Source organism: Fusarium oxysporum, chromosome 2 (assembly GCF_000149955.1).
Source record: "Fusarium oxysporum f. sp. lycopersici 4287 chromosome 2, whole genome shotgun sequence".
In the NCBI taxonomy this organism is placed as follows: domain Eukaryota; kingdom Fungi; phylum Ascomycota; class Sordariomycetes; order Hypocreales; family Nectriaceae; genus Fusarium; species Fusarium oxysporum.
The window spans coordinates 2,339,927-2,362,977 of record NC_030987.1 but is presented as its reverse complement, the minus strand read 5'-3'; the positions used below and the strand labels follow the sequence as shown (position 1 = coordinate 2,362,977).

Genomic DNA, 23,051 nt, shown 5'->3' with positions numbered 1-23,051 from the left:
AACAAGGGCTTCAGATTTGGAGTAAGTCAAGGTGGGAGCACGGATTGTTGATTATAGACAGGTCAGCAGAGTTTACATCTTGAATATCCAACATCTACGTACGATATTGCTTGACTGCAGTCTTTGCTACGATGTTTCCCTTTCCAGATCCGACCTCCTCGGAAGTCTTAGCATTGCTGCTGTTCACGAAACACACCCAGAGCGTGTTTGAAGAGCTGAATCAGACAGCAGACCCTCTCTTCTTACCTCAAAGATATCCACGATGAGCTCCATCGCGGTACCGGTACCTTAACTGAGTCTCTCACTTACACGGGCGACTCGCTCTGAAGAAGAAAAAAAATAGAAGTGGGGGTATGAGAAAAAGGCTTCTGAGCTTTGTGAGCCATTCGACCGGGGTTCGACAAATCGTGCATGACTAGCGCCGATGGTGGAGCTGTGGTTACAGGCTCTTCAGTGCCGAAGGGGTCCTTGTTTGCCTTGTCTTGCTCATTCCCGACTTCTCCAACAGATCCCGTTCCTGACTGTGCGTTTGCAGCTGGGCCCGGTGCGACTGTGACCATCTCCAACAGCCCAGTTCAGAGGCTAATAATAAAACATCCGATAGTCGGCTTCGGGTCCTGAGCTGCTTGATTAACTTTGGGTTAAAGTAGGACGCTACAGTTCTTGGCGCGGATGGGAATCCGTTAATCACCAAATTACCACATCAAATGTTCAACTCATTTTAAACTATCTCTTGTAGTTCAGCATCTCATTAGAGATCCCTTCCAAGTAAGCATTGGGAATGTCGTTCGGGATGCTCCGAAAAAAGAGTCATCATGGTGGCCAGAGAGAGAGTTAATCGGAGAGTCACGGCCCGGCATCATCGGGTTACGAGAGTTAAACATTGCATAATAATAGCGAAGCATAGCACGATGCATAAGTAGCTATGATTGACAGGCTGCAAGGCACCTCCAGCCAGCCATCATCCATCCTTCTTTCCACTTGTTCCATGCTTTCCATGCACTCATTGCATGGTTCTAGCAATTTCTGGTGTGAGCCGGCCCGTCTTCCAAGAGCCTCACCTTCACCCTCGCCCAGCTCCTCACACCATCACAGCTCAAGCCATCTCCAGGCCGGAGCTACTATTCCTTTCACCCTACAAAAATGGGAACAGAGTGCAGATATCGAGATCTGGGACGTCACTTGCGCGGCCCAAATTCCTGATGCCTTGGATTAGGCTCTTGATGATGACGATGAACACTCACAAACTGGGGAAGAAACTGGAGTTGCATGACTTCATAATTCCCCACGTTTTCGCCTTTGCAATTGTGATGCGCCAAAAATTTCACTGAGGGTGAAATATGAACCTCTATGGGTTGGTGTTAACCGAAAAACAAAGGTGTATCTGGATGGAAATTTACGAGAAACCTGATACACCTCATCCTCTCTCCATCTCCCATCGCACCTCTCCGGACAACCGGCCGATGGTCTTTTTTTTTCTCTCTCTCTCTCATGCCGTAAACCGGCGGTCAGAAAATGAGAGCTTGCTTCAGCTGCCGCCTTTCCGTGCCTAATACAGGACAGGCTACACCACGGAAACGTAGGCGAACATCGTGAGATGTTCTAGAGTCTAAAGCCCAAGAGGGGGAGAGTCGCATACTGCAATTCCCATTACATGAGGAATTCCTGTTTCGACCTGGCGCATCAGGGTCAATAAGGCATGGCGATGGCAAATGCTGGGGTCAAAGTCTTAACCTAACCGTTTCGACGTCTGTGCCCGGTTCTCGAACCTGGAGTTTCGGACTAGCTCGCCCGCGATTCCTAACTTTGACTCCATTCACTACTGAGTCTGACTCTGTCTTCGTCGACACGCAGATGTCGTTAGCCCTTTTCTCCTCAGTGCTATCCCTGTCAGGACGAGACAGGCAGTATAAGCTTTGGAGATGGGGGCGCTTCGCCTGGGGATAGCTAGTGAAGCCCCCCACGAGTCGACGTTGGCGACAGGACCCCGAGTACACGATTCGGATGGTTGCGTGGCAGCGTCTCGTTTCGCATCGTGGGCTTCATTTTCATTTCCCTTCCCTCAAGGCGTTATGTGTTATTGTTACTCACTGATTTCACCACTCCGTTACACCCCCCAGTCTTGACCCTCCCTCCCTTATCCCTCTCTCCTTCGCTGGCGGCTAGCTTTTTTCCCTTTTTTCTCCAATTGCCCCTCCCACCATCAGTTGAGACCGTCCAGGCCATCACGATGCCGCACGATGCCGCCGCCAATGGCCGATATTCGACAGGCATCCCGCACCGCAACAGCAAACAACGTGTTCTTATTTAGGAAGCGTGGCTGGATGGAAATTCTCGTTTCGCCATGTCAGGGTCCGATATCGTCAGATGTCCCCAACTCACGAGTATCAATTAGGAAATCTCACAACTAGACGTGCATCTCTACTCTGGGGAACATTCCCCGTCCCACTTTGTTCTTTTACGCAACAGAATCCTGCCACCACAATCACAGTCGTAGTAGATATGGGCTCTTGAGCTACCGGCAGAAGATCACGAACAAAGCATTCAAGCCCAAGATGCGGGGAGAAGCAAATTTCGAGATAACACGGGGAAGCTCAGGCCGCTCTGCAGAAGTGGAACAGCCCATCCTCATGCAGAGTTTTGAAGCTACTGTAGCTAACAGAAACTGGAGATGGTGCTAGTCTCCGAAACGATCTTCTCACCGTCTCCGAGCCGGCTTCGTGTCAGTTGGTTGGCTAATGGCCCTTGCATGCCTTCTCCTTTCGGCCAGGCACAAACTGTCTTGTTGATCTGAAGGTGTTGATCGTCGTTGAAACGCCAAAACACCAAGATTCAACTTCACGATAGTTGAACCAACCTCAAAGTCTGTTCCCATAGCTATTGCCATACACCATTTCAGTGCTCTCAGCCCTCATTTCAACGTTCTTCTTTCACCTGCCTACCCTTTTCGCCCCCATCTTGGAGTCGGTGAGTCAAACCTTGACTCGGCTCACACCTCTCTCCCCTTTTTTTCTTCATTCCCCTCCAACCTCTTCATCTTGAATATCCACCTTTCACTCAACCGGTCTCAATTCCGATATTGACACTTTACTTCCCTCTTCACGATAGCTACACCTAGCGACATTATACTTAAGCTCAGCAGACCTGAAAAATTCTCTTCTTCCTTTGACCCACTGGTAAACCCACCTGGGCTTGTGTTAATTAGGAAGCCAAGAGCCAACTCATTCAGCACAGGTCACTCTCGGCATGAGTGGCTTCACCTTGATCGCGATCCACTCTCCACGTTTCTATCGCGACATGACATTGCCGCGCTCAGGGCAAGAGATTGTGAGCCACTCGTGGAGGCACACGCAAGCTCAGACGTAGATGGTTTCTTGCCCTGCATCATACCGAGGAAGCACCTTACACTCCACTGCCACTGCTCCATATGGTGATATTATATGGCAAATAGTTTCTTTTCCATTCTCCATCTCTGACTCTTACGCTCATTCCGCCAACCCGTAAACCCCCTAATCTTTCCACTTTCCGGATACCGGAAACACATTCACCAACAGGATCCAGGTCGTGCGCACTAATGAGGCTCTAACTCATTCCATCTGGTGATGCATCGCTCACCCGCGGTCCACCCACTATGGATATAGCCGCCGTGCATGAAGATGCCCTAGCCCTGGGCTTTTTGCTCAACAAGTACCGTTTTAGGGGTCCAAGGACCATCCCGGGGCTTGTGCTCTGCTTTATCATTGGCTTGTGAAGGACCTGATGGTGGATGTCCGGTTGCCGAGCAAAAGGCTTATTTCGTTGATCTGATAACATTGATCAGCGGTGGTGCTTAGTGAAATTGCGGCTCAGTTATCGATGTTGATTAGTGATTATTATCAGTGATAGATTGAGAGCTTGTGGGGTTGTCTTTGACTCCGTCCGCTTGTTTGATGAGGTTCTCACCAGTTCATGATTCAGTGGCGACACATGGTAAAAAAAGAAACAAGAATTCCTTCAATATTTACCCACTCACTGCATTAAAGGGACACTATGAGAATATTCTGTAGCCAGAATAACTATTCGCGATGATCACTGTCAACTCTTTTACAAATTTCTTCATTAGCAATGATTCCATGGCGGACAAAGAGCTCTTACTACCCTAAACAATAACATTCACTCAAGCCTATTCGGAACATCAATCATAAACACTCCTGTAATGAGATGAAAGTGATATTCTATTGCTAGATAAGTTAAATTTGCCAATACAGAGTCGTCGCTACACATATAATTGCCACTGACATGTAGATAAAAGTCTGATTCATCGACATATTTGGGTAGAAATGAAGTAGTGACACATGCTAGAATATGGTGACGAAGCGAACCGGACAGCATTATTGCGCACCAAGATGTCATGTAATACAACATGAGAGATCTCAAGTGGCAAATGGACAAGCCGCTTGATTGAAAAGAAGCGCGGACGAGAATCTCCTTTTTCGTCTTGGAATTCAATCTTTTGTGAGACATACCCTGAAGTCGAGCCTGAGGTGAGAATTCTTAGGACTATATCCCCAGACAACATGAGGTGAGCGGACTCGATTTATGGCAAAGGGCCGCAGTTCTGATATCCCAGGGGGCAAGCGTCCCGGCCGAATGGAATTATTCGATCGATTAATTAATCACCCAATTACATATACTGAACTCGGAGTCCTGCCACACAACACGCCCCCGCAAGAGTGACTGGAAGGTGTACAGGAGATGGGGGAAAAGAAGAAGCAAAACCTGCTCTAGGTTTATCATTGAGATGCTAGACATTAACTAGAACACATAATGTGAGGGCACAGTAACTTCTTGTTACAAGTTTATAATTCTTGGGCTTAGACTTAAGCCTCGATTGTATAAAGTCATCATAAGAAAGGATTTATTTCCCGGACTCTCAGCTCGCCAGGAGTAGATCAAATCAACCTGTACTGTTCTCAGGCACACTCGCTCCCCGTGGGAAAGACATCTATCAAAACAACGCATGACAAACCCATGATATCGCAAACTCACATCTACACCCGCTTCATCTAATACACAGCTTCTCATCACATACATCGACTCACATATACCCTAGTCGTGCCACGAAATGTACAACATAATACCAGCGCCAATAGCCACGGCCGAGAACTGAATGAGCATGTTCTTCAGCTCCTTAGCCTTGTTAGGACCAGTCTCAAGAAGCTCAGGGATGACGGCAACGGTTCCAACGTAGAGGAATGTACCAGCAGTGAAGGGAAGAAGCATATCGCCCCAGGTCTACAACAAGTCAGCAACTTATCCCGGGATGGGAGTGTTCATATAGTTAACTTACCAGGCTAGTTCCCCAGATACCCTCGTTACGGCCCATGGGGACGTCACTGCTAGGGCTACCGAACTCCTGAATAGCAATACCAATGAGAGTACCAAGGAGAGCACCCAAGGCAGTGATAAATTGCGAGCCCATAGCAGCTCGCTTGGAAAAGCCGGACTGGATGAGAAGAGCGAAATCGCCAACCTCGTGAGGGATCTCGTGGAAGAAGACTGCTACAGTAGTGGTAGCCCCAATGGTAGGCGAGGCATAGAAACTGGCAGACATAGCCAGGCCATCGGTGATGTTGTGTGTAAAGTCGGCACTGTAAGTGTTAGTACAGTTTCAAAAGATCAAAGCCGTGAAATCAACGTACATTAGGTTCAAGTAGCCGCCCAGCTTGACGCTAGGGTTGATTTCCTTCTCAGGCTTCTCAACAGCATTGGCAACAACAGCACCCTTGTCCTCATTACCCTTCTTGCGAGACTTGACAAGGTTATCCGTAGCATCAACACCGGAAGAAACAGCCTTATCCTCACCATGAGAATGAGCGTGCGCATCACCATGTCCGTGGGAGTGATCATGGCCAGCTCCACCTGTAGCAATTCGTAGACCCTTATCCATAGCGACGAATGTCATAAAGCCCACCAAGATACCTAATCCAAGCACAAGGTTACGGTTAGGCTCGACAAGTACGAACTTGACAGCCTCATCATGGTCCTCGCCAACAAAGATCTCAGGGAGAAGGTGGAATAGAGTGTCACCGAGAAGACCACCCACAGCAAAAGCAACCATGACGGAAAGAGAGGCAGGATCAATGTTGGTCGGGCAGAGGGCGAGAAGGAAGTTGGGGGGGCCGGAGATGTAGAGGGTCGCAAGGAGGGCGTTTACGGCGGGTGAACCAGGGAAGAGAACGGCGAAGAGGCGCGAGGTCATCGACGAGGGGGCAGCGGCATGGTGAGCATGCTTTGCAGCATTGAGCTGCTCGACAATTGGGCAGGTCTAGAGGAATTGTGTCAGCACAGGACGTTTCGAGGGAGAGCTAAGCTTGGCGTACCTGGAGTTGAGTGTCGAGCTCCTCGAGACTCATGTTGTCAATATTGACATTGTTCACAGTCTCAACATGTTCGTGATCATGGCCCGCGTATACAAGGCCGACAAGGAGTGCAAGGCAGACAGCCGAGCAAACGACGCTCCTACGAGTGAGCGCCATGTCTATATCTGTCCTTAACAAAGACAACTTAGTAGTTGTATAAAAAGTAAAGAGAAAGACAAAAACAAGGCAAAGGAACGAGTGGCCCTGTTCAAAAAGAATAAAACCGGGAATAAGAGGTCAAAAAGAACAACTCAACTTGGCTTGTATTGTTTCAATCCAAGTCCAAGTTGAAGTTGAAGTTGAAGCTGGGGATGAAATGGGGATATTCCAGGCTAGAGGCAGATCGGATAAGCCAGGGGGAGGGGCTTGGATGCCAAGATAAGTCAGCCAATGAGCATGTTGCGCGCCCGGCTGAAGGCTGAAGTATCCACTCCATGCAGGGGAGCTCCAGAGCTATTGACGCCCTCACCAAGAAAAAAGAGTGAAATCTTCAGCTCGCGTGACGAACATGAACGAACGAAAATAAGCTTTAGGACCATTTTAGGGAGCATTGTTATAGTTTAGAAGGGGTTTCCTATGTTTAGTTCATTGTTAGTTCATTGAGTCCTAATATAGATAATATAATTCTAAAGCTTATGGTGATATAGCCATAAGTCATTGGATTATTACGACATTGGAAGCTCAGAAATGCACCAAGCAGATAAGATAAAAGTCCAGTTGAATGAACTGACGTATCTTTTTCTAGGCTGCGCAAGGGAGGCTAAACAGCCTTGAAACATCTCATTGTAGTGATAGTACTAGTAGAGTAATAGAAACTGGGGAAAACGTTCAACCAAGCTGCATCACTTCAACCTTCTCGGTAACCTTGTCCGCCACCTTCTCGTTGGCCTTCTTCTGGGCCTTCTTCTGGGCCTTCTTCTTGTTCTTTTTGTTGGTTTTCCCCCAACCCGACCAGTCGCCTATATATATAAGTTAGTAAGTTGTTAAATATCTGGCAAAGGTAGAACTTACGACACGGAACGAACAGCCGTCCAGGGCCCCTCCCCACTGATGATAGTAATTGTGCCGGCTAAGATTAGTTAGTATGCATAACTTGCACAATATGCATAAATGGGATAAATACTTACGGACAAGACGACAGGATTTCTTCTTTTTTGAGGCGTCTGCCCCAGCCTCACTAGTCGGGCTTATCGTAGGCACAGGGCGTGAGGGATGTCTGTAGGAAGCCAAGAGTCAATAAAGGACAAGGACAAGGGGTCATGAGAGTGCCAAAAATCGTGAGTGCTTGGCCATCTGGTGTGCAGTGACCGGAACTGACAAGAAGGGAGGTGCGGCATGAGAGAGAAACCGTGCACATGGTGATGCAGCAGTGACAACTTGGACGGAAGAACAAGTGAAGCGAAGAAATCAAGAGGCACGGCAAATGAAGGGACCGTTGACTTACGGTTGTTGCTGTTGTTGATGATGATGGCTGAAGAAGAAAAGAGAGAAGAAATCGTCACTTGCAGTTGTTGTTGCTGAGAATGAAGAAGGAAAGGGAGACGTCGCAAGAGCCCTCTCGGCCAATTACTTAGGTAAGCTCATCACGATCTTATTCACAATCTACAGAGGAAAAAGTGTTTCGGGTTTGACACAAACCCTTCGCAGAAAGTGATAGTTTCATACTTTGGTCGTGGCTAGAAATAAAACACGGGCTCTGAATCTAGCAATGGGTCGGTTTGCTGGGCATGACAGTCGATATTGATGACTTAGATGAGAAATCCCTCAGACTTACAGTACTGTCACCCCCATATGGACCTTCATATCTGACAATACCTACATTGTGGTTACGACTCGGGGGAGTTAATGTTGTAGTTGGAAAGAGGCGTGCTCTTGTAACTCTCCGATTCTGAAACAAGTTAGTCGAATTAGAGTATTTTTAAGTGAGAAATAAGCGAAACAGATTTCTATGTAGGTATGCTGTTCTATACAAAGTGTACTACTTCACCCTCAAATATGGATATTCATTGTCGTCACAACAGGGGGATGTTGCCTTGATAGTTGAGGCTATATGACACGAGCAGTGCCGCGTTCTACACGTACATTTAGTGCTTCTATGGAAAAGTAGATAGAAAGTACGAAAGGTTTTGCTATATCAATCCCCGCGTGAGTTTAAATTGTCATGAAGTCATGTTACATTGAAGTTCAAGGGACGGTGGTGTCACTTACAGTTCTAACTTACGAGCAACGGACAAGACATCGCCAGGCTCCCTGATATATACTTAACCTGGGTACCTAAGGTACCCTAAGCTACCTAGTAGGTTCTGTTCGAGAAATCGACTCAGATAAGGCTGATCAATTACGCATGTTATACCCCTATTTCCTTGTAGCCACTGAGAAGGCTGATGCAGCTGGGAAGCAGTTAGGAGGTACCCATCATCAATGTTCGTGATGAAATTACACTGTTAAAGGTTCAAAAAGGCCAACCACACCGTTGACACCTGCAAGAACGTCCGTAAGTACTTATCCCATTTGTGCAAATTGTGCATACTGATTAATCTTAGCTGGTACAGTAACCATCATCAGCAAGGGGGCATGACCCCAAACAACTGTACCTTCCGCGTCGTAAGTTCTGCCTTTGCCAGATGTTTAGTAACTTAAGTTACTAACTCATATATACAGGTGACCGGCCGAGTCGAGAACAAGAAGAACAAGACCAAGGCCCAGAACAGGCAGGCAGAGAAGCTTGCCGACAAGACGACAGACACGCAGCTGAAATTTGGAATATCTTGACTTTGAGATGAGCTGCGGAAAATAACTAGTCTAAGGTCTATTAAATGGACACTAAATTTACCTAAGTCTTTTTTCTCCCTTAGGATACGCATCCAAAGTTTCCCCTAGATTGACTCTTTTATTGCGTAAGATATAAGGCATAGAATACCACAAAAAAATAAATCGTATTCCTTATGTCAAATAGCTGTTCTTCTCTTTATAGACGGGCATCTCATATTGATATCTTTTCCGTAACTACGTCAGGTATAATTCCTTTATGAGCTCCATTAGACAAAACTCAGCTCCCCTCACCTTTTCTCGCTATCAACTTACTCATCGAATGTCACAATCGACCGATGCCTCGAAATTGTAGAACTCATATTATTCAATTCTCATCGTATACACATGTCGACTCATTGTTAAATCATGTGCTCATATGTATGTACTCAGGTGCGCCTTGTGTATGTCCTGTCCCAATGCCCATTATCAATTCCGATTCTATATCCGAGAAATCATAACTTAATCATAAGATTCCCGCTTACAACAGAGCAGCGGCAAGAAGGAATGCGACAGCAGCAGCACCCATTGAGTTGAGCTGCTGAGCACCGCTGCCGGGCAAAGGAGTTGCGGCAGAACCGCCTTTGCCGGAGGTAGAAGAGGGAGTTGGCACAAGAGAAGTGGGAGTGCCAGGCACGACAGGCACAGTTCCGTTGGTATAGTTACCAGTTGCGAAAGAAGGGCTGACGAAGCGGTGCTCAACGTTGCCAGACGCATCGTTGCTGCGGCTAACCAGAGTTCCCTTCTTGCTCTTCTCATCACAGCTGAGGTCGTAAAGGGGCTTCTCGGTCAACTCGGTACCAATGACGCCAAAGCTGGGGTTAGGGGTCTGAGGAGCAGAGTCCTGGAGTGTGTACCACCAGACATTGATATCTCCAAACATAGGGCAACCGACATCCTCGTAGAAGGTGCGAGCATTCTTGGTAGAGGGAACGGCCTTGCCATATGTCTTGCCGCTGACGGGCCATCCGGTCTCAGTGACCCATATCTCCTTGCCCTTAGCAACAGCCTTGACCTCATTCCAGGCAGCCTTAAAGAGGTTTGCACCCTCTGAGATGGGGTTGTTCTTGGTATCTTCGAAGTAGGGATAAGCATCCATGCCAAGCCAGTCACAGGCCTCAATGACAGCATTGTTGGAAGCATTGGCATATGCAGTCCATGTATCGACGTGGCCGATGGGGACAGACTCAAGGCAAGTACCCTTGATAGCAGCACGAGTCTGCTTGATGTAGTCGACCAGGACGTCAGGATTGGTACCAGGGTTCTCATTGGCCTTGATACCAGTGGGAGAGATACGGTAGAGATCCTCATTTCCGACAGAAATACCAGCGACAAGGTCATCGAGTTGTCCACAGTATTGATCGACGGTGTTCTTAAGAGCGGCGATCTCGTTGGCGAAGCCGTCACCAGAAGCCCAGAGACCAAAGAGCAGGCTGGTCTTGGTCTTGATAGCAGCAGGAATAGCAGAGATGGGCTGGTTGATTGAGCCACCCTGGATCATGGTGTAGAGGCGAGCGCTGGTGAAGGCGCCACTGGTGCCCTCGAGGCCAGCGGCGGTCTTGAACTCGTTCTCAAAATCGGACTGAGCCTTCACTCTGCCATCTGTGAAGGTCGCGCCATAGTTGAAACCCTGGAACGCAGCGCTGGCCGAGCCTGCGAGGGCCATTGTGAGGAGACTGTTGATGGAAGGCATTGTGACTGATAGTATGGCAATAGTGTAACGCAAATACAAGAAACTCTGGACTATAGTAACGAGAGTATGTCCTTAGGAAAGAGAGAAAAGTACAAGAAAGGAATATGGAAGAGGGATAGGAAATAGAAGAGAGACGGAAATGAGATTGTCTTAAGAAGGTGAACCACAACTAGATCGAAGACACGTCGAAGATGAATACCTCTACGTACTCATGCAGGTACACGCACACACGCACGCATCCGAGCCAATTCGAGGCCCGATCGAGGCAGACTCTTCACTCAACTTGCATAGTTACTCCAAGAATACAAGGGAACTTACGAATACACTGAGCAAATCAGTGGCAATATAGGTCCATCTCAAGTCACTCCATCGGCCCGTCAGTTGTTGATGTGCCCTCATCAGTTTCCCGATCAGTCGTCGATAAAAAGTCTAACACGCCACTCGCGGGATAAAAGAAAGATCAGGACGTGTCACTTCCTTACACTGTGTTCGTAGCGAGTTCATAGCGTGAAATACGTGGTTAAGCATCGAGGCAGCCAGTGTGAGGAAGTTTGTTTAAGTGTGGATTCGGCTTCGTAGACTTTCGATCGAAGGACGCCATGAAAAGTCAATTCGGGTCAAGGATGCGCATTTTGCCGATAGCCGTTGGCCGTTGCTAACGACAAAAGAAACGGCTAGAAGAAAAATCGAGGCAATTAATTACAGAGATGACTTTGAAGTCTGGAATGGAAGTAACCCCAGAGAATGGTGATGAGACAACCCAAAATAGCAACCATGTCAGTTACCCCGGGAAGAAGATTCCGGGGAGCATAACCGGGTCTTGGCTTTGGCTAAGATCTTGACAGCGGCTCCTGAAACATAACCACTCAATCTCTAAGATTCAATATCGATCCAAGCAGGGATACTGATGGTAGTATTACAGCGCAAGTCTACAGGCAAAGTGACCTGGATTAAAAATAAGCTTCATTTTATTGCCTAGTTATCCTTTGAGCAGCAAAGTTTGAGGCTGGAAATATGACTGGAAATCAGACGTCAAGAAACTACTCTAAGTGGTAGAAGAAGAGCTAGAAGAAAACGAGTCATTCATCTGCCTCGATGGAGATAATCTACGTCTCTAACCTCTGTTGAAGTTGTGCGACATTTTTTTCATCTTTATTTAGGCTCTGTACTCGTCATACGTGGGTCGTTGGCAACATGGATCATCAATAGTTGACGACGCATTCTTGGGTCAGGGAAACTCATTTGATGGTACGACTCTGAGTTCAGCGTCTAGAAAATTGACTAAAATTGAGTATAGTGCTGTAGCTTAATCAAGGGAGCCCATAAGAATATGTTCTTGTAGAGGAATCGCCTGCGTAGTCGAGCTTACAATGCTAAGTGTTAACTGGGGCCTTGAGGTCGAAGCAATTGGGATCAGGATTGTCTTTGGCCTGGTGTTCAGTATGACCGACTCGATCATCCTGATAGTAAACCAAGAAACAGGTCAGAGTAACAACTGGTTCATGCCTGCTCATCCTGTTACATACACTACGTGTCTATCGTTACTCAACACCAGCCACTTCATCACCAGTCAACATCACAACCACAACCACTCTTCGAGAATCGTCAAAACCGACAAAAAAAACATCCGGAAGGCGTTGGGATTGCTCCCGCCAGGGCTTGAACCTGAGACCTTCGCATTACCGAACACTCGGATTGAAGTATTAGTACGACGCTCTAACCAACTGAGCTACGGAAGCCGACCGGATAGATGAGCGGATGACCCGCTCTTGGATGCTGGGTAGACGAGAATAGACAGAATAATAAGGTTTGAAGGACAATCTCTCAGTATCATCGGCATTGATCGCTAGAAGAAAGGAAGACTGGTCCGAGCAGACTAAGTATCACGGGTTTGTCGGTTCATCAGAGTCTTTCACTCTTGCAAGCACCAAAAGAAGCGAGGCAGTGAATCACATCTCGGCGGGGCTATCGGCAAGCCTCACCCGCTTACACTATGCACAACTCTAATGAAGATATTCAGGGTCCTTATCCATCTTCGATTCAGTCAACTGACCCATAACGGTCCACCATCAACAATGCATCAAATACGAGAAAGAGGCCTCTTTCACGAGATATAGAACAAACATAGAAACAATGATTAAGCAGACCCAATTCTTAATCCCTGTCCCCTTTTGTTTCACACGCGTCCACTGTCGATTGATCAAGTGGCTGACGTCCATCCCAGCCCCGGCCCCTGCACAACCGGTTTTCCCAGCCATGCAACCCTCAAAGAATCCCCAGCCAAGAAAAGACACAAAAGAAGCAGTCCAGCCAGTGACGCAAGCGCTCCATGTATGATTGGTCTGTTTCGGATTTGGCCGTTGTTTGGGGTCATGATTTGCACGGCGATGCGCTCATGAACACGGCCTTGAGCTTGTTCTGAATCTCTGGCGTTTGTGCTCTTTTTAGCTTGGCTTGGTAGGCTCTTCTGAAGCTCTGTGCGCGAATCATCCTTGGTTATGCGCTGTCGCAGTTTGCATCATTGACGGACAGGGTCTCAGTACCAGCGAAGTATTTATTTCACTACACCACCCGCAAGGTCAACACAACTTCTTCGGTGTCTACTGGACATTCCTTTGAATTGTTTGATTTTCGTATTTCTACAACTTGAAGACACTCCGCTTTTGCAGTATCATACGCCGTAACCATGTTATCGAGGTTCTTCGTCCTCTTGCCCCTGGTGTTGTCCATGGTGGCCTTTATCCTCTCAATGCTCTGCCTTTTTGCTGGTCACAAGGAAGGGTTTATGGAAGAATACTCTGTTGCACGGGTAGGTTTGAAGCAAACTCTCAAAAACCCAAGCTGACAATTTAGCTCAACACTTCAATGATTGGCCATAACGTTCTCGACACTGACAGCGACGCTTCTTCTAACGACAACGATGAAGATGATGGCTTCTTTGGCAAGGTCACCGACAAGTGGAACGAAGTTAAGGACGATGTCAAGGGAAAGATCAACGACATCACTGGCGATGTTGCAGACAAGCTGGCCGACACTATTGGTATTTCGGAGTGGTACTCCATTCATGTCATGGCCACATGTGATGGACAGTACAAGCCCAATGCCACGAGCCCTGGTGCTGGATATAATGTTACAAACTGCACCAACTCTGCCCCCGAGAGTGAGTATAACCCTATCGTCGATTGGCAATAAGTTCTAACCTTTATAGAACGCTTCAACCTCACCGAGATGCTCGACAAGCAACTCGAAGTCGGCCCCTTCAAGCTGAATCTTGCTGACATTAACTGGCCCGATGACATCCAAGATTCTATCGATCTTCTCAACACGGCTCTCCTCGTTACATTCGTCTTCTACGTCCTCGCAGTGGGTTTCTCCGGCCTCGCCATGGTCGCGAGCGCCGGCGCATTCTTCCTCTTCGCTCGTCGCGGCGTCAACGCCGTCAACGTCATTCTTTCGGGGCTCGCCGCACTTGTGCTCCTTATCGCCAGCATTCTCGTCACTGTGGCTGGCAAGAAGGGTGTAGACAAGATCAACGACGTCGGCGATGATGTTGGACTGTCGGCGTCTGTTGGAAATAAGTTCCTGGCGTTGACCTGGGCTGCTGCTGCTCTCATGATTATCGCTGCTATCTACTGGGTCATGCACTTGTGCCTTATGCGACGCGAGAGAAAGAGACAGTGGAAGCCACGAAAGGGGAGCTACTAGATTTGATGAGACACGATGACTAGACTGATGATTGGTTTTTTGTTAACCAGATTGGGCGCGACTATGATACCAAAGTGTTTTTACTTTCCTTTTGCAGTTTCAGAATGATTCCCTCCTTGGACTTTTTTATACAAACCAGAAGATTGGCATATCTAGATAGTCAGATAATAATGTGATAGCTGGTCTATCTAATCTCTATTCCGACGTGTTTGTTTCTCTCAGTCAGATTATGCTGTATGATAAGTCCTATATGGGGTGATTCTCTCAGGTTCGCGAGATGATTTGATACACAAGGTACCAGGATGTAAGAAGTATTACCGTAAGGCTCTAGCCCTACTCGTACAACTATTCTGAGGCTCTCCCAATTGCTCGCTGTATGAGTACCTGTAGTCTCACGAGGTTGGTTGTTTCGCAACGAGCGCCAGTCATGTTTAATTTCGAGAAAGGTCCTTCGAAGCACTTAGCAACCCATATACGGCTTATCATGTTCTACTTATTCTACTCATTAAGTGTTAATTCATTGAATATACTCATATATATGGAAAGATGATTGATCTATACGGTGGTAATTGGTGTAAGCCGGTCAGTTACCCTGTAAGTGCGGTTGAGTACACATGACGTCACAGGCATCAACCAACAACCGCGTGTAGCGCGTGTCGCTTCGGCACCTGGTCCTTGATTCTAGCTTCCACGGCCAAGTCATTATAGCATTGGTAGCTTTCAGGTTATCCGAACACAAACAACGCTTGATCATTTGACTCCTCACCCATGTCCTGGCTGTCTGGCCTTTGGAGAACGTCACGTCCAAACTATCGCATCATGCCCGGCAGATCTCACGATGAGGAGTCTGGCTCGGGAGAGTCAGAGTCCCTGCTTGGCCGAGGCCACAAGAGAGTTAAGCGCTTCTGGGAAGGCTTCGTCGACTTTGCGTTTCAAGATGATATCCTCAAGATCGCCGTTGGTTTGATGTATGAAGTCTCCTGAACTTGCGGTGAAGGCGACTAACACACTGGATAGTCTTGCAGCCGCTTTCACAGACCTAGTAAAGTCTTTCGTGAGCGATGTATTGATGCCACCTATCTCGATTCTCCTCCCGCTCAACAGAAACATGGAGGAGAAGTTTGCCGTTCTGCAAAAAGGACCCAACTACAATAAGACAACCGGCTACAACACCCTTCATCAGGCGCAAGAGGACGGTGCCGTTGTCCTAGCATATGGGTAAGGCATTGTCAAAGTCTTCGGGATATCCAAACTCACAGCTGATAGATCTTTTGTTGGCCAAATGATATCCTTTCTTGTGCTGGGCATCGCTCTCTATGGACTCGCGCACTTGTGGCAGCTTGCTTCATCCGAACCCATCATCAAGCACACAAAGAAGTGCAAGTACTGCAGACAGCGCATCAACGAAAAGGTGAGACGGTCGAATCTCAAGATGGGCTTGCGACTGACACTATCTAGTCTATTCGCTGCATCCAGTGTACCAGTTGGCTTGATGGACGAGAGGACCGCAACTGAGTTGACCTTGAACATCTCGTACGCATACGTGATACCCTTTGCTTTTTGTCTTTTTGCATCCCCGTGTTGCTCACAGATTGCTCATTTCTTTAGTGAGATGTTATGCATAATGCTTGCTTTAATCATGGCGGTTATTGGTAGACTCAGTCTTATTGTTACCATTTGGAAGTGTTGCTGTTTTAGCCCAAATACCAAGAGGCTCATACTACGTTCAAGCTGATCAACCGTGACTCAACATGTGCCATCCTCAGTATCCATTGTCCAATACGTGACATGCGTGGCTGGCTGCCAGGATGGAGCTAATGTTAATAGTGTTATAGCGTGGCGCTGATTACCGAAACCTTACTTCGTCGATCGATTGTCACTAGATTGACATTGCATGTCATTCATAATTTGGCCCCGAATCAATAAATGTTTAATTAGGCATCATCACTACAAACCCCTTGTCCAAACCACATGATCACATCTACAACAACATAGCAGCACCACCAACAACAGCAGCCGCAGCCAGAATGGCATTCTGGGTAATCATAGGACCAGCGGCATTGTCGGAGCTCACAGGAGTGGCAGCAGCATCAGAAGAAGCAGTAGTAGCGTCGGCAGCATCAGTGGCCTTGGCACCAGTGTCCTTGGGCTTATCGGCAGAAGTAGCCTCAGAGCCAGCGGCCTCGGTAGCGGAAGCATCGTCGTTGCCGTTGAGCTTGTTGACGCCAGCGGTAACAGTGATGGGCATGAGAAGCGACTTATAGCCACTCACACTATCAGTCATGGATGTGACATCGGTGATACCAGAGAGGACTGCAACTTGGTGGACGGAACAGGTAGCGACATCCTTCTTGGGGTCCAGGACGCAACCCATGTTTTGCTTACTGGTGATTTGTCAGGCATTGAAGTCACGAAACTTGTGCATATGATGCTTACATTTCACCGCCATCGAATCCATCAACCTCAGGATGCATGGTGTAAGAGTACTCAATGGTAGAGGGGCCACCGACAATGGTGCTGGTGCCGGCAAGGCCGCAGTTTGTCGCCTTCGCATCAGGGCAGTGGATAGCAAGAGTAGTCGCGCCGCCCTTCACGGCAACAACAGAGCCATCGAGAGGCTGAGGATCGAACATGGGGAGGAGGAATTCAACGGTGGTTGTCTGGGCCGCCACAGTGGCGAGGGCACCAGCAAGAAGAGCAAGAGATCGAGCCATTGTGAGTATTGTTAAAGAGTGACTGTGCAGCAAATGAATGAGTGTATTGGGTTGAATGCTGAACGAACGACGGTCGACTAAAGAAAACGACGATGCACGGAGACTTTAAGAAAAAAGAGCCTCCCCTATTCAACTAGTTTCAAAGCGTTAGAGACTCACCGGTTCCTTTGATTGATTGAATCCTTCGGCGGCTGCTTAACGACAGCGCTATGCTCGAATCAAACACTCCGATGCCTTATTTCGGACTTAGAATGGAGATTAAAACGGCCCATGTTCCGAGTATCCGCCTTGGTACCACCCACTCGGGCCTCGTAGGGCGGGAGAAAATTGGAGAAGATGCACGGGTGATGTTCAATAGAGAAAAGTTAAATATATTGAAGTCAATGACTGTGTCAGTGACACCCAGATGAGATATTGTGGGGGAAGCTTACTTTCGTATTTGGCGTAGAAATGGCGTCTGTCATTGACAAAGCCGTTGGGACTATTGATCCTTCTGGTGAAGCATTGATTGAATCGAGTTAGTTTTACGGGGGTGGCGCCTGTTAGACCACTGCTAGATCCTAGCTCTTGAACGAGACCCATGATGTTGATAAGAGTCAAGGAACAGGCGAAGTGCAATTAGAGCCTCTCGCTAAGAGTCATCCTTGTGAGGCTGCCTAACATTTTCTCCAGATCAAATCACCTCTTTAAATTAGTGATAGACCAGTTTAAAACCTACAATCTTTAAGATGTTGCCTGAAGTTTTGACTTATTTTCTGAAAGGAACTGTAGCATGGCTAACCTTGTAGCAGTGAGAAACAGAAAGCTCCACAGCCACTGGGTGACATCTGTGAACTTTCTTCGTCAATGCGAAGCAGACTCTCGTACCATTCAAGTATCCTGATATTGAAGTTGTCGTAGAGATGTTTCACTCAAGGAAGATTGTGAAGATACCCTTGAGGCGATGGGCCTGTTTGGTTCTATAGGGCACCGGAGCGCCACTATAGCGGTATTGAGTTGAAAATTTGATAGATCAAACACCATTATACATTTATATGGTCCTTGAAATGGGTCGTTTGTGTCAATGGGAGAGGAGGCATTGAGCTCAGCGAGGCACAAAGCAACTACATGACATGAGACAGAGATCTGGATCCAGAACTATTGGTGCCTGGATGTTAATCTTGTAGCTGTACAAAAGACAATGGCCCAAACGAACAAACTACTCTAGGGTATTTTCGTGCAGCAAAAGGAATAATCACAAAACTCAGTGTTTTGGGAGGGACATCATCGATATACGAGATAGCGCTAGGAGCTGATCTAGGTGAATGCTGTCCCTTCCCTTCTCAACTCAAGACAATGCGAAATTACTGTCACTAGAAGGCAACATAGACATGCTCAAATGCTGTCTGTCAAACATTCATGATACTAGGAAAATGACATTCTCTACATAACCTTGGGATTCTCTGTGTCCTAACACCAGGCATATTGCCTTGATAAAGGACAAACCGTAAGTCATCGACCTTCCGCCAGGCAAGAAGGAGAGCAGGATCAATAAGAAGAAGAAACTTGAAGTTCTTGCTACTCGTATCAAGTTCAAGAAACTTTTTACTAAAGCCTTCAATAAGAATCGAGCTCTGCGTTTGGTATTAAGCAATCGATGTTGTGATAGTCGAGTTGTTGATCATCACTTTGCCCTACTTCCATCAAGGCTGCCATCAGGCCGCCTTTAAGTGGCCAAATGAGTGTTCCTTCAATACCCTCTTCTGCTGCAATAGAGAAAAACACAATGTCATTCAAAGGTCTGGGCAGCAAACACGGGCTCGTGTGCTGCACCGTTTTCGCAGCGGCACACGAGGCAACTGTAGGTATTTCTGGACCCTTTGCCTGCCGAACCACAGAGTCCCTGAAACTTGACCCAAAAGGCTGAGTTCTGGTTCCGTTGTAGGAAGGTAACACATAAATCCAATACTAGTCTTTCTTGTGTAGCAGCATAGGCGTAGATATCGGATCCTCTAACCTAACAACAACCCAAACTGGGGTTGAGACCTTCCAATAACGGCCATAACCATCGTCGAATGAATAAATCTCCGAATAGACCTTCAGGTCTCAATGGATTTAATCGACAGGGGCGCTCCCAGTGACACCATCGACCTTGAAGGAATGGCCTTCGACTCCAAGGTTTGATCAATCCGCGACCGTCTGTCTCAAGACTGGTCAGCCGCCATTTACAACGGTCAGTTATCCTCACACACTCTCCCATATAGCGCCGTAATCTCACTCTTGTAAGAGGCATGTAATTCAGCCCTGAGCGTGAGCTCGTTGAGCATGCTATCAAGTTCTCACAGCGCCAAGTCGAGGGCAAAGTGAACCTTGTCGCCTACAAGCTGCGCGTGTATCGTTGGACGTTCCAGCGAGACCTCTAACCTCTACTCTGCGGATGAGAGCAGCATGGATACTCTGGACATGGACTAGACTCCTCAAGACACATCTGGCTTCATTGCCATCTAGGCTATCCGTCTCAAGAAGTACGGTGCCAGGAAGATCAAGGACGGCGAGCCCCTTGCCTGTGCCTAAATGCATCATTAGCATGACGGCTTCAGTAGGGTTCGTCACGTTGAGGTGGGCGGCGAAAACTTGTACAGCTCGATCCCCACCGCCAGTAGTTCATGCTCGCGTTTATAAAAAGAAAAAACTAAATTATTGATGCTATCCTTATTCGTCGCTTGTAGTTATTGTACCTACAAGTACGTGGAAATAACACGCCACTTGGTGAGACAGTACTCCGCCCCTCAGTAATAGATCGTACATCTGTCGCACAGCATTAGGCTCCCAACATCTGAGCCGTTCCCCTACTTTGTTTCTGGGCAGTCGAACTTCAACCCTTGATATGACGGCTATTGTTGCATGGGGGCTTGACAAATTGCGATGCTGTCGGACAGGCTGAGGGTAACTTTCAGCTGAGAGTTGTTGGATATCAATCACAAACTTGGTATCACTTATCCCCAATAGATACTAGAAAACAATTTTGGTTCTGCATCTTCATACATGAAAGATTGCCCGGAAATACCATATTCGATCTGCCGGCAACCTTGCATCAGTATTAGGACGAAATTAAAGGTTAGCGGCCGCAACAGCAGACTTTAGCCATATGACAGTATCCTTTCATAATATAGAAACTCCCGATGTGTTTTCTGGGTGATTTTCGAGATTTAAGCTCGATAAATAGTTTCCATTTACAGTACTGGTGTAGAATTTGATATTGGTCGAATGCAACGTTTGCTGGGATGCCACAAAATTGGGTCATTCTTGGCACTCAGCGTCCGTCTTGGCATCGGATTCCAGACAAAGCTCAGTCTTGGCGTGTCATGATAAATTTGTCCGTCTGACATTTCTTGTAGCCGATTTCCGGATGAATATATCAAAATGTCATCGTTTCTAATTCAAATGTTTCGTTCTTTTTATATCCAGTTCTTCTAACGTTCTCCTGTTTCGTCGACATTTTACTCATACCCAAATTTCATCACCATCTCTTAGCTCACAACCTCAACCTCGGCCGCCCAGACCTTGGCACTCTCCGCTGATGCTTGGCTGGCCTTTGGCCCCTCCCATCCCGGTTTCTTGAGAAAAGGAGCTTTTAAAAAGGTCATCATTTCGCGCTCGACTAATTCTTGTCTTGACTTGTCTGCGCATACCTTGACGATAACCCTTGTTTGCGCGCGCATCTTTGCAACCGCGATCATCGCCCTGCATTTCCACAAGCTCTGATTGGCTAGACTGGCCTCTACAAACTCTTTTTATCCCTGCGCGACGAGCTAGTCAAATCATGTCCCCACGCTCCAAGTCAATTTGGCTGGCGTTGTTGGCTGTGAATAGCTTCGCATATGCTATTGAGGAACCGCCTGCTGTAACGACAGCGCCTATTTATCTGCCCTATTACGACGAAGACTCGTGGTCTCTTGTGCGCGGTAGCGTCATCTCAAGCGTGAGTCGACATTCTTTGCAAACTCCATCATGATTGCTAACACACACCAGGATGCGGAAGCTAAGGAAACAACATACACAATATTCTGTCCAGATACAGACGACTCAGACCCTCCAGAGTGTGATTTATCCCTTGAGTTCCCTTTCGTTTTAGTCGAAGGCCCTGATACTGTTCGGTTCCATGGCACGCACACCTCAAGACTGTATGTTCTCTGTGTACCTACGACATACCAATGCTAACATGGTGCAGCACCGCAAATCTAGAGTGCAACCTACAAGGCACGACAAGGGCCACTTGTTCCGGATACTCTAGTTTCAACGAGGGCTATAACGATGGCGTGCACACAGGTCCAACCGAAGTGACATGGACATCAACTTATTCCGGCAGCGAAGTAGAATGGGGGTGTCCTGACAATGGGCGAACTGCCCCATGACCCGGACCCTGTTACTGCAGTTTCGAGTACGCCGACGGACTTTGTGTCCATGCCGATAGCTACAAATGGCGATAACGCTGGAGCAAGTTTGGACGTCTCCTTCAAGGCCGCTTTACTTGCTGCTTGTTGCACTTTGGTGGTTGGTTGGACTCTTTAAGAATTGGTCCGTTTATTAATGAGAACACGATTTATGATGGGTTTCGGGAGCAAGCGAGCAATTTTCTTTGTTGAATTTTGATCATATTTAATACATCATGCTCTCATATTAGCTAAGATTACCCAAAAATGATAGCGAACTTGACGAGCCAGAGTAATATTGTCCCAAGACCAGCCTAAGGTCTGTTGAGTAACGGTATGGCGATGGATTCAGGAGGTTCTGATTCCTCGAAGTATTGGGTTTATGTTTTGATACTATCCTGTAGCCGATGGTAGATGCTGGTTCATGCATATCTGGGTGTTTCCAACAGAAGTCTATTCGACACAATGACATCGGGTGACCATTACATGACAGGGCCAAAATATGGAAAATCCTCAGAGCAAGGCTAAGGCATATCGCGGGGAACACTGTCTATTTATGTAGCAAGTGGCCTCCTGCATTCGTATAAAGGCATTTACAGGAATCGCGTTAGGTGAATTAGAGCTGCTTTTTCGGGATGTTATCATCAGGCGAGGGCCATGTTCGACTATGGAGAGTTGAGTTTGAAATTTCAGTGGAACCGGGTGCGGAAATGCTAAGTTAGAAATCTTCAAAGGGAAGAAAAGAGTTCTGTCCTAGTCCCGTCCTTCATGTACGGCCGGATGCTCTCACGACTGTAAAAGTAAGCTCCACTTTTCCGGGTCCCGGAATCCCGGCCGGCCGTGACGCGTGCCGAAATGACAACATTCGCACATTCTTACAAGTTCTCTTGATAATCAGCTTGAGTGAAGCTCATTGGTGACTTTTGGAACAACATTGACGAGTTGAAAGTTGTTGATGTGGTTGAACTTTCGTGTGTCTCAGGTGGTGTGGACAAGCCGACTATGGCCAGTATCGGCATAAGCTTTTTTCAAGAAAGATCCTTGCTTCTGAAGAACAGCATCGATGAAGAAGTGACCGAAGAAGTCAGAAGACCTATTCTCAGAGGCTTCTAGCAAGCAATGCTATCGAAAATTCAGAGTGACAGTCACATCACTGTATAATGGAAATGTGCAATTGCGATCTCAATTCTTGGACTTCTACATTGGGTTTAAGGTTCAGAGAATTGTGGAGATTTCGTGCTTAAGATGAGAGTATCCACTTTCAGCACAGACGCACGGAAAATGCCTCATTATCAAGAATAGTTGATTCCACCTCCAT

The 23,051-nt window shown here is 47.3% G+C and overlaps 10 protein-coding genes and 1 non-coding gene across 14 annotated transcripts; 4 read left to right on the top strand and 7 right to left on the bottom strand.

The window, feature by feature from the left end:
- Positions 1-4,759: 4,759 nt before the first annotated feature.
- Positions 4,760-6,731, bottom strand: FOXG_06360 (major histocompatibility complex, class I). Its single transcript, XM_018384995.1, has 4 exons — positions 6,363-6,731; positions 5,682-6,307; positions 5,330-5,630; positions 4,760-5,274 (listed from the first exon to the last, which is right to left on the bottom strand). The coding sequence occupies exons 1-4, from the start codon at positions 6,516-6,518 to the stop codon at positions 5,089-5,091; spliced, it is 1,269 nt and encodes a 422-aa protein (XP_018242176.1). The 5' UTR covers positions 6,519-6,731; the 3' UTR covers positions 4,760-5,088.
- Positions 6,732-7,229: 498 nt separating this feature from the next.
- On the bottom strand, positions 7,230-7,758 carry FOXG_19232 (uncharacterized protein; the record flags this gene model as incomplete). Its single annotated transcript, XM_018399428.1, has 3 exons — positions 7,230-7,360; positions 7,413-7,470; positions 7,720-7,758. The coding sequence occupies 3 exons, from the start codon at positions 7,756-7,758 to the stop codon at positions 7,230-7,232; spliced, it is 228 nt and encodes a 75-aa protein (XP_018242175.1).
- A 987-nt stretch (positions 7,759-8,745) lies between these two features.
- On the top strand, positions 8,746-9,173 carry FOXG_19231 (uncharacterized protein; the record flags this gene model as incomplete). The annotated part of the gene is made up of 4 exons (XM_018399427.1): positions 8,746-8,809; positions 8,889-8,895; positions 8,945-9,005; positions 9,063-9,173. The coding sequence occupies 4 exons, from the start codon at positions 8,746-8,748 to the stop codon at positions 9,171-9,173; spliced, it is 243 nt and encodes an 80-aa protein (XP_018242174.1).
- A 103-nt stretch (positions 9,174-9,276) lies between these two features.
- On the bottom strand, positions 9,277-11,631 carry FOXG_06359 (murein transglycosylase). 2 transcript variants are annotated; one of them, XM_018384994.1, is made up of 2 exons: positions 11,221-11,631; positions 9,277-11,172 (listed from the first exon to the last, which is right to left on the bottom strand). In XM_018384994.1, the coding sequence occupies exon 2, from the start codon at positions 10,900-10,902 to the stop codon at positions 9,691-9,693; it is 1,212 nt and encodes a 403-aa protein (XP_018242173.1). In that variant the 5' UTR covers positions 10,903-11,172; positions 11,221-11,631; the 3' UTR covers positions 9,277-9,690. The 2 variants fall into 2 exon arrangements, with proteins under 2 accessions (XP_018242173.1, XP_018242172.1); XM_018384993.1 differs by having other exon boundaries at positions 9,277-11,631.
- Positions 11,632-12,546: 915 nt separating this feature from the next.
- Positions 12,547-12,641, bottom strand: FOXG_19230. Its single transcript has one exon. It is a non-coding gene; the product is annotated as a tRNA-Ile (tRNA).
- Positions 12,642-12,836: 195 nt separating this feature from the next.
- Positions 12,837-14,844, top strand: FOXG_06358 (uncharacterized protein). The gene is made up of 3 exons (XM_018384992.1): positions 12,837-13,711; positions 13,756-14,062; positions 14,111-14,844. The coding sequence occupies exons 1-3, from the start codon at positions 13,589-13,591 to the stop codon at positions 14,605-14,607; spliced, it is 927 nt and encodes a 308-aa protein (XP_018242171.1). The 5' UTR covers positions 12,837-13,588; the 3' UTR covers positions 14,608-14,844.
- A 415-nt stretch (positions 14,845-15,259) lies between these two features.
- Positions 15,260-17,421, top strand: FOXG_06357 (large conductance mechanosensitive channel). 2 transcript variants are annotated; one of them, XM_018384991.1, is made up of 5 exons: positions 15,284-15,575; positions 15,625-15,825; positions 15,874-16,018; positions 16,066-16,140; positions 16,216-17,421. In XM_018384991.1, exons 1-4 carry the CDS (start codon positions 15,376-15,378, stop codon positions 16,120-16,122), a joined length of 603 nt encoding a protein of 200 aa, XP_018242170.1. In that variant the 5' UTR covers positions 15,284-15,375; the 3' UTR covers positions 16,123-16,140; positions 16,216-17,421. The 2 variants fall into 2 exon arrangements, with proteins under 2 accessions (XP_018242169.1, XP_018242170.1); XM_018384990.1 differs by having other exon boundaries at positions 15,260-15,575; positions 16,066-17,421.
- On the bottom strand, positions 16,382-17,597 carry FOXG_06356 (uncharacterized protein). Of its 2 annotated transcripts, XM_018384989.1 has the most exons (3): positions 17,481-17,549; positions 17,044-17,343; positions 16,515-16,991 (listed from the first exon to the last, which is right to left on the bottom strand). In XM_018384989.1, exons 2-3 carry the CDS (start codon positions 17,319-17,321, stop codon positions 16,589-16,591), a joined length of 681 nt encoding a protein of 226 aa, XP_018242168.1. In that variant the 5' UTR covers positions 17,322-17,343; positions 17,481-17,549; the 3' UTR covers positions 16,515-16,588. The 2 variants fall into 2 exon arrangements, with proteins under 2 accessions (XP_018242167.1, XP_018242168.1); XM_018384988.1 differs by having other exon boundaries at positions 16,382-16,991; positions 17,044-17,597.
- Positions 17,598-19,534: 1,937 nt separating this feature from the next.
- Positions 19,535-19,627, bottom strand: FOXG_19229 (uncharacterized protein; the record flags this gene model as incomplete). Its single annotated transcript, XM_018399426.1, has 1 exon — positions 19,535-19,627. The coding sequence occupies one exon, from the start codon at positions 19,625-19,627 to the stop codon at positions 19,535-19,537; it is 93 nt and encodes a 30-aa protein (XP_018242166.1).
- Positions 19,628-20,717: 1,090 nt separating this feature from the next.
- Positions 20,718-22,037, top strand: FOXG_06355 (uncharacterized protein). Its single transcript, XM_018384987.1, has 3 exons — positions 20,718-21,282; positions 21,333-21,484; positions 21,532-22,037. The coding sequence occupies exons 1-3, from the start codon at positions 21,124-21,126 to the stop codon at positions 21,713-21,715; spliced, it is 495 nt and encodes a 164-aa protein (XP_018242164.1). The 5' UTR covers positions 20,718-21,123; the 3' UTR covers positions 21,716-22,037.
- On the bottom strand, positions 20,831-20,950 carry FOXG_19228 (uncharacterized protein; the record flags this gene model as incomplete). The annotated part of the gene is made up of 1 exon (XM_018399425.1): positions 20,831-20,950. One exon carries the CDS (start codon positions 20,948-20,950, stop codon positions 20,831-20,833), a length of 120 nt encoding a protein of 39 aa, XP_018242165.1.
- Positions 22,038-23,051: the final 1,014 nt, after the last annotated feature.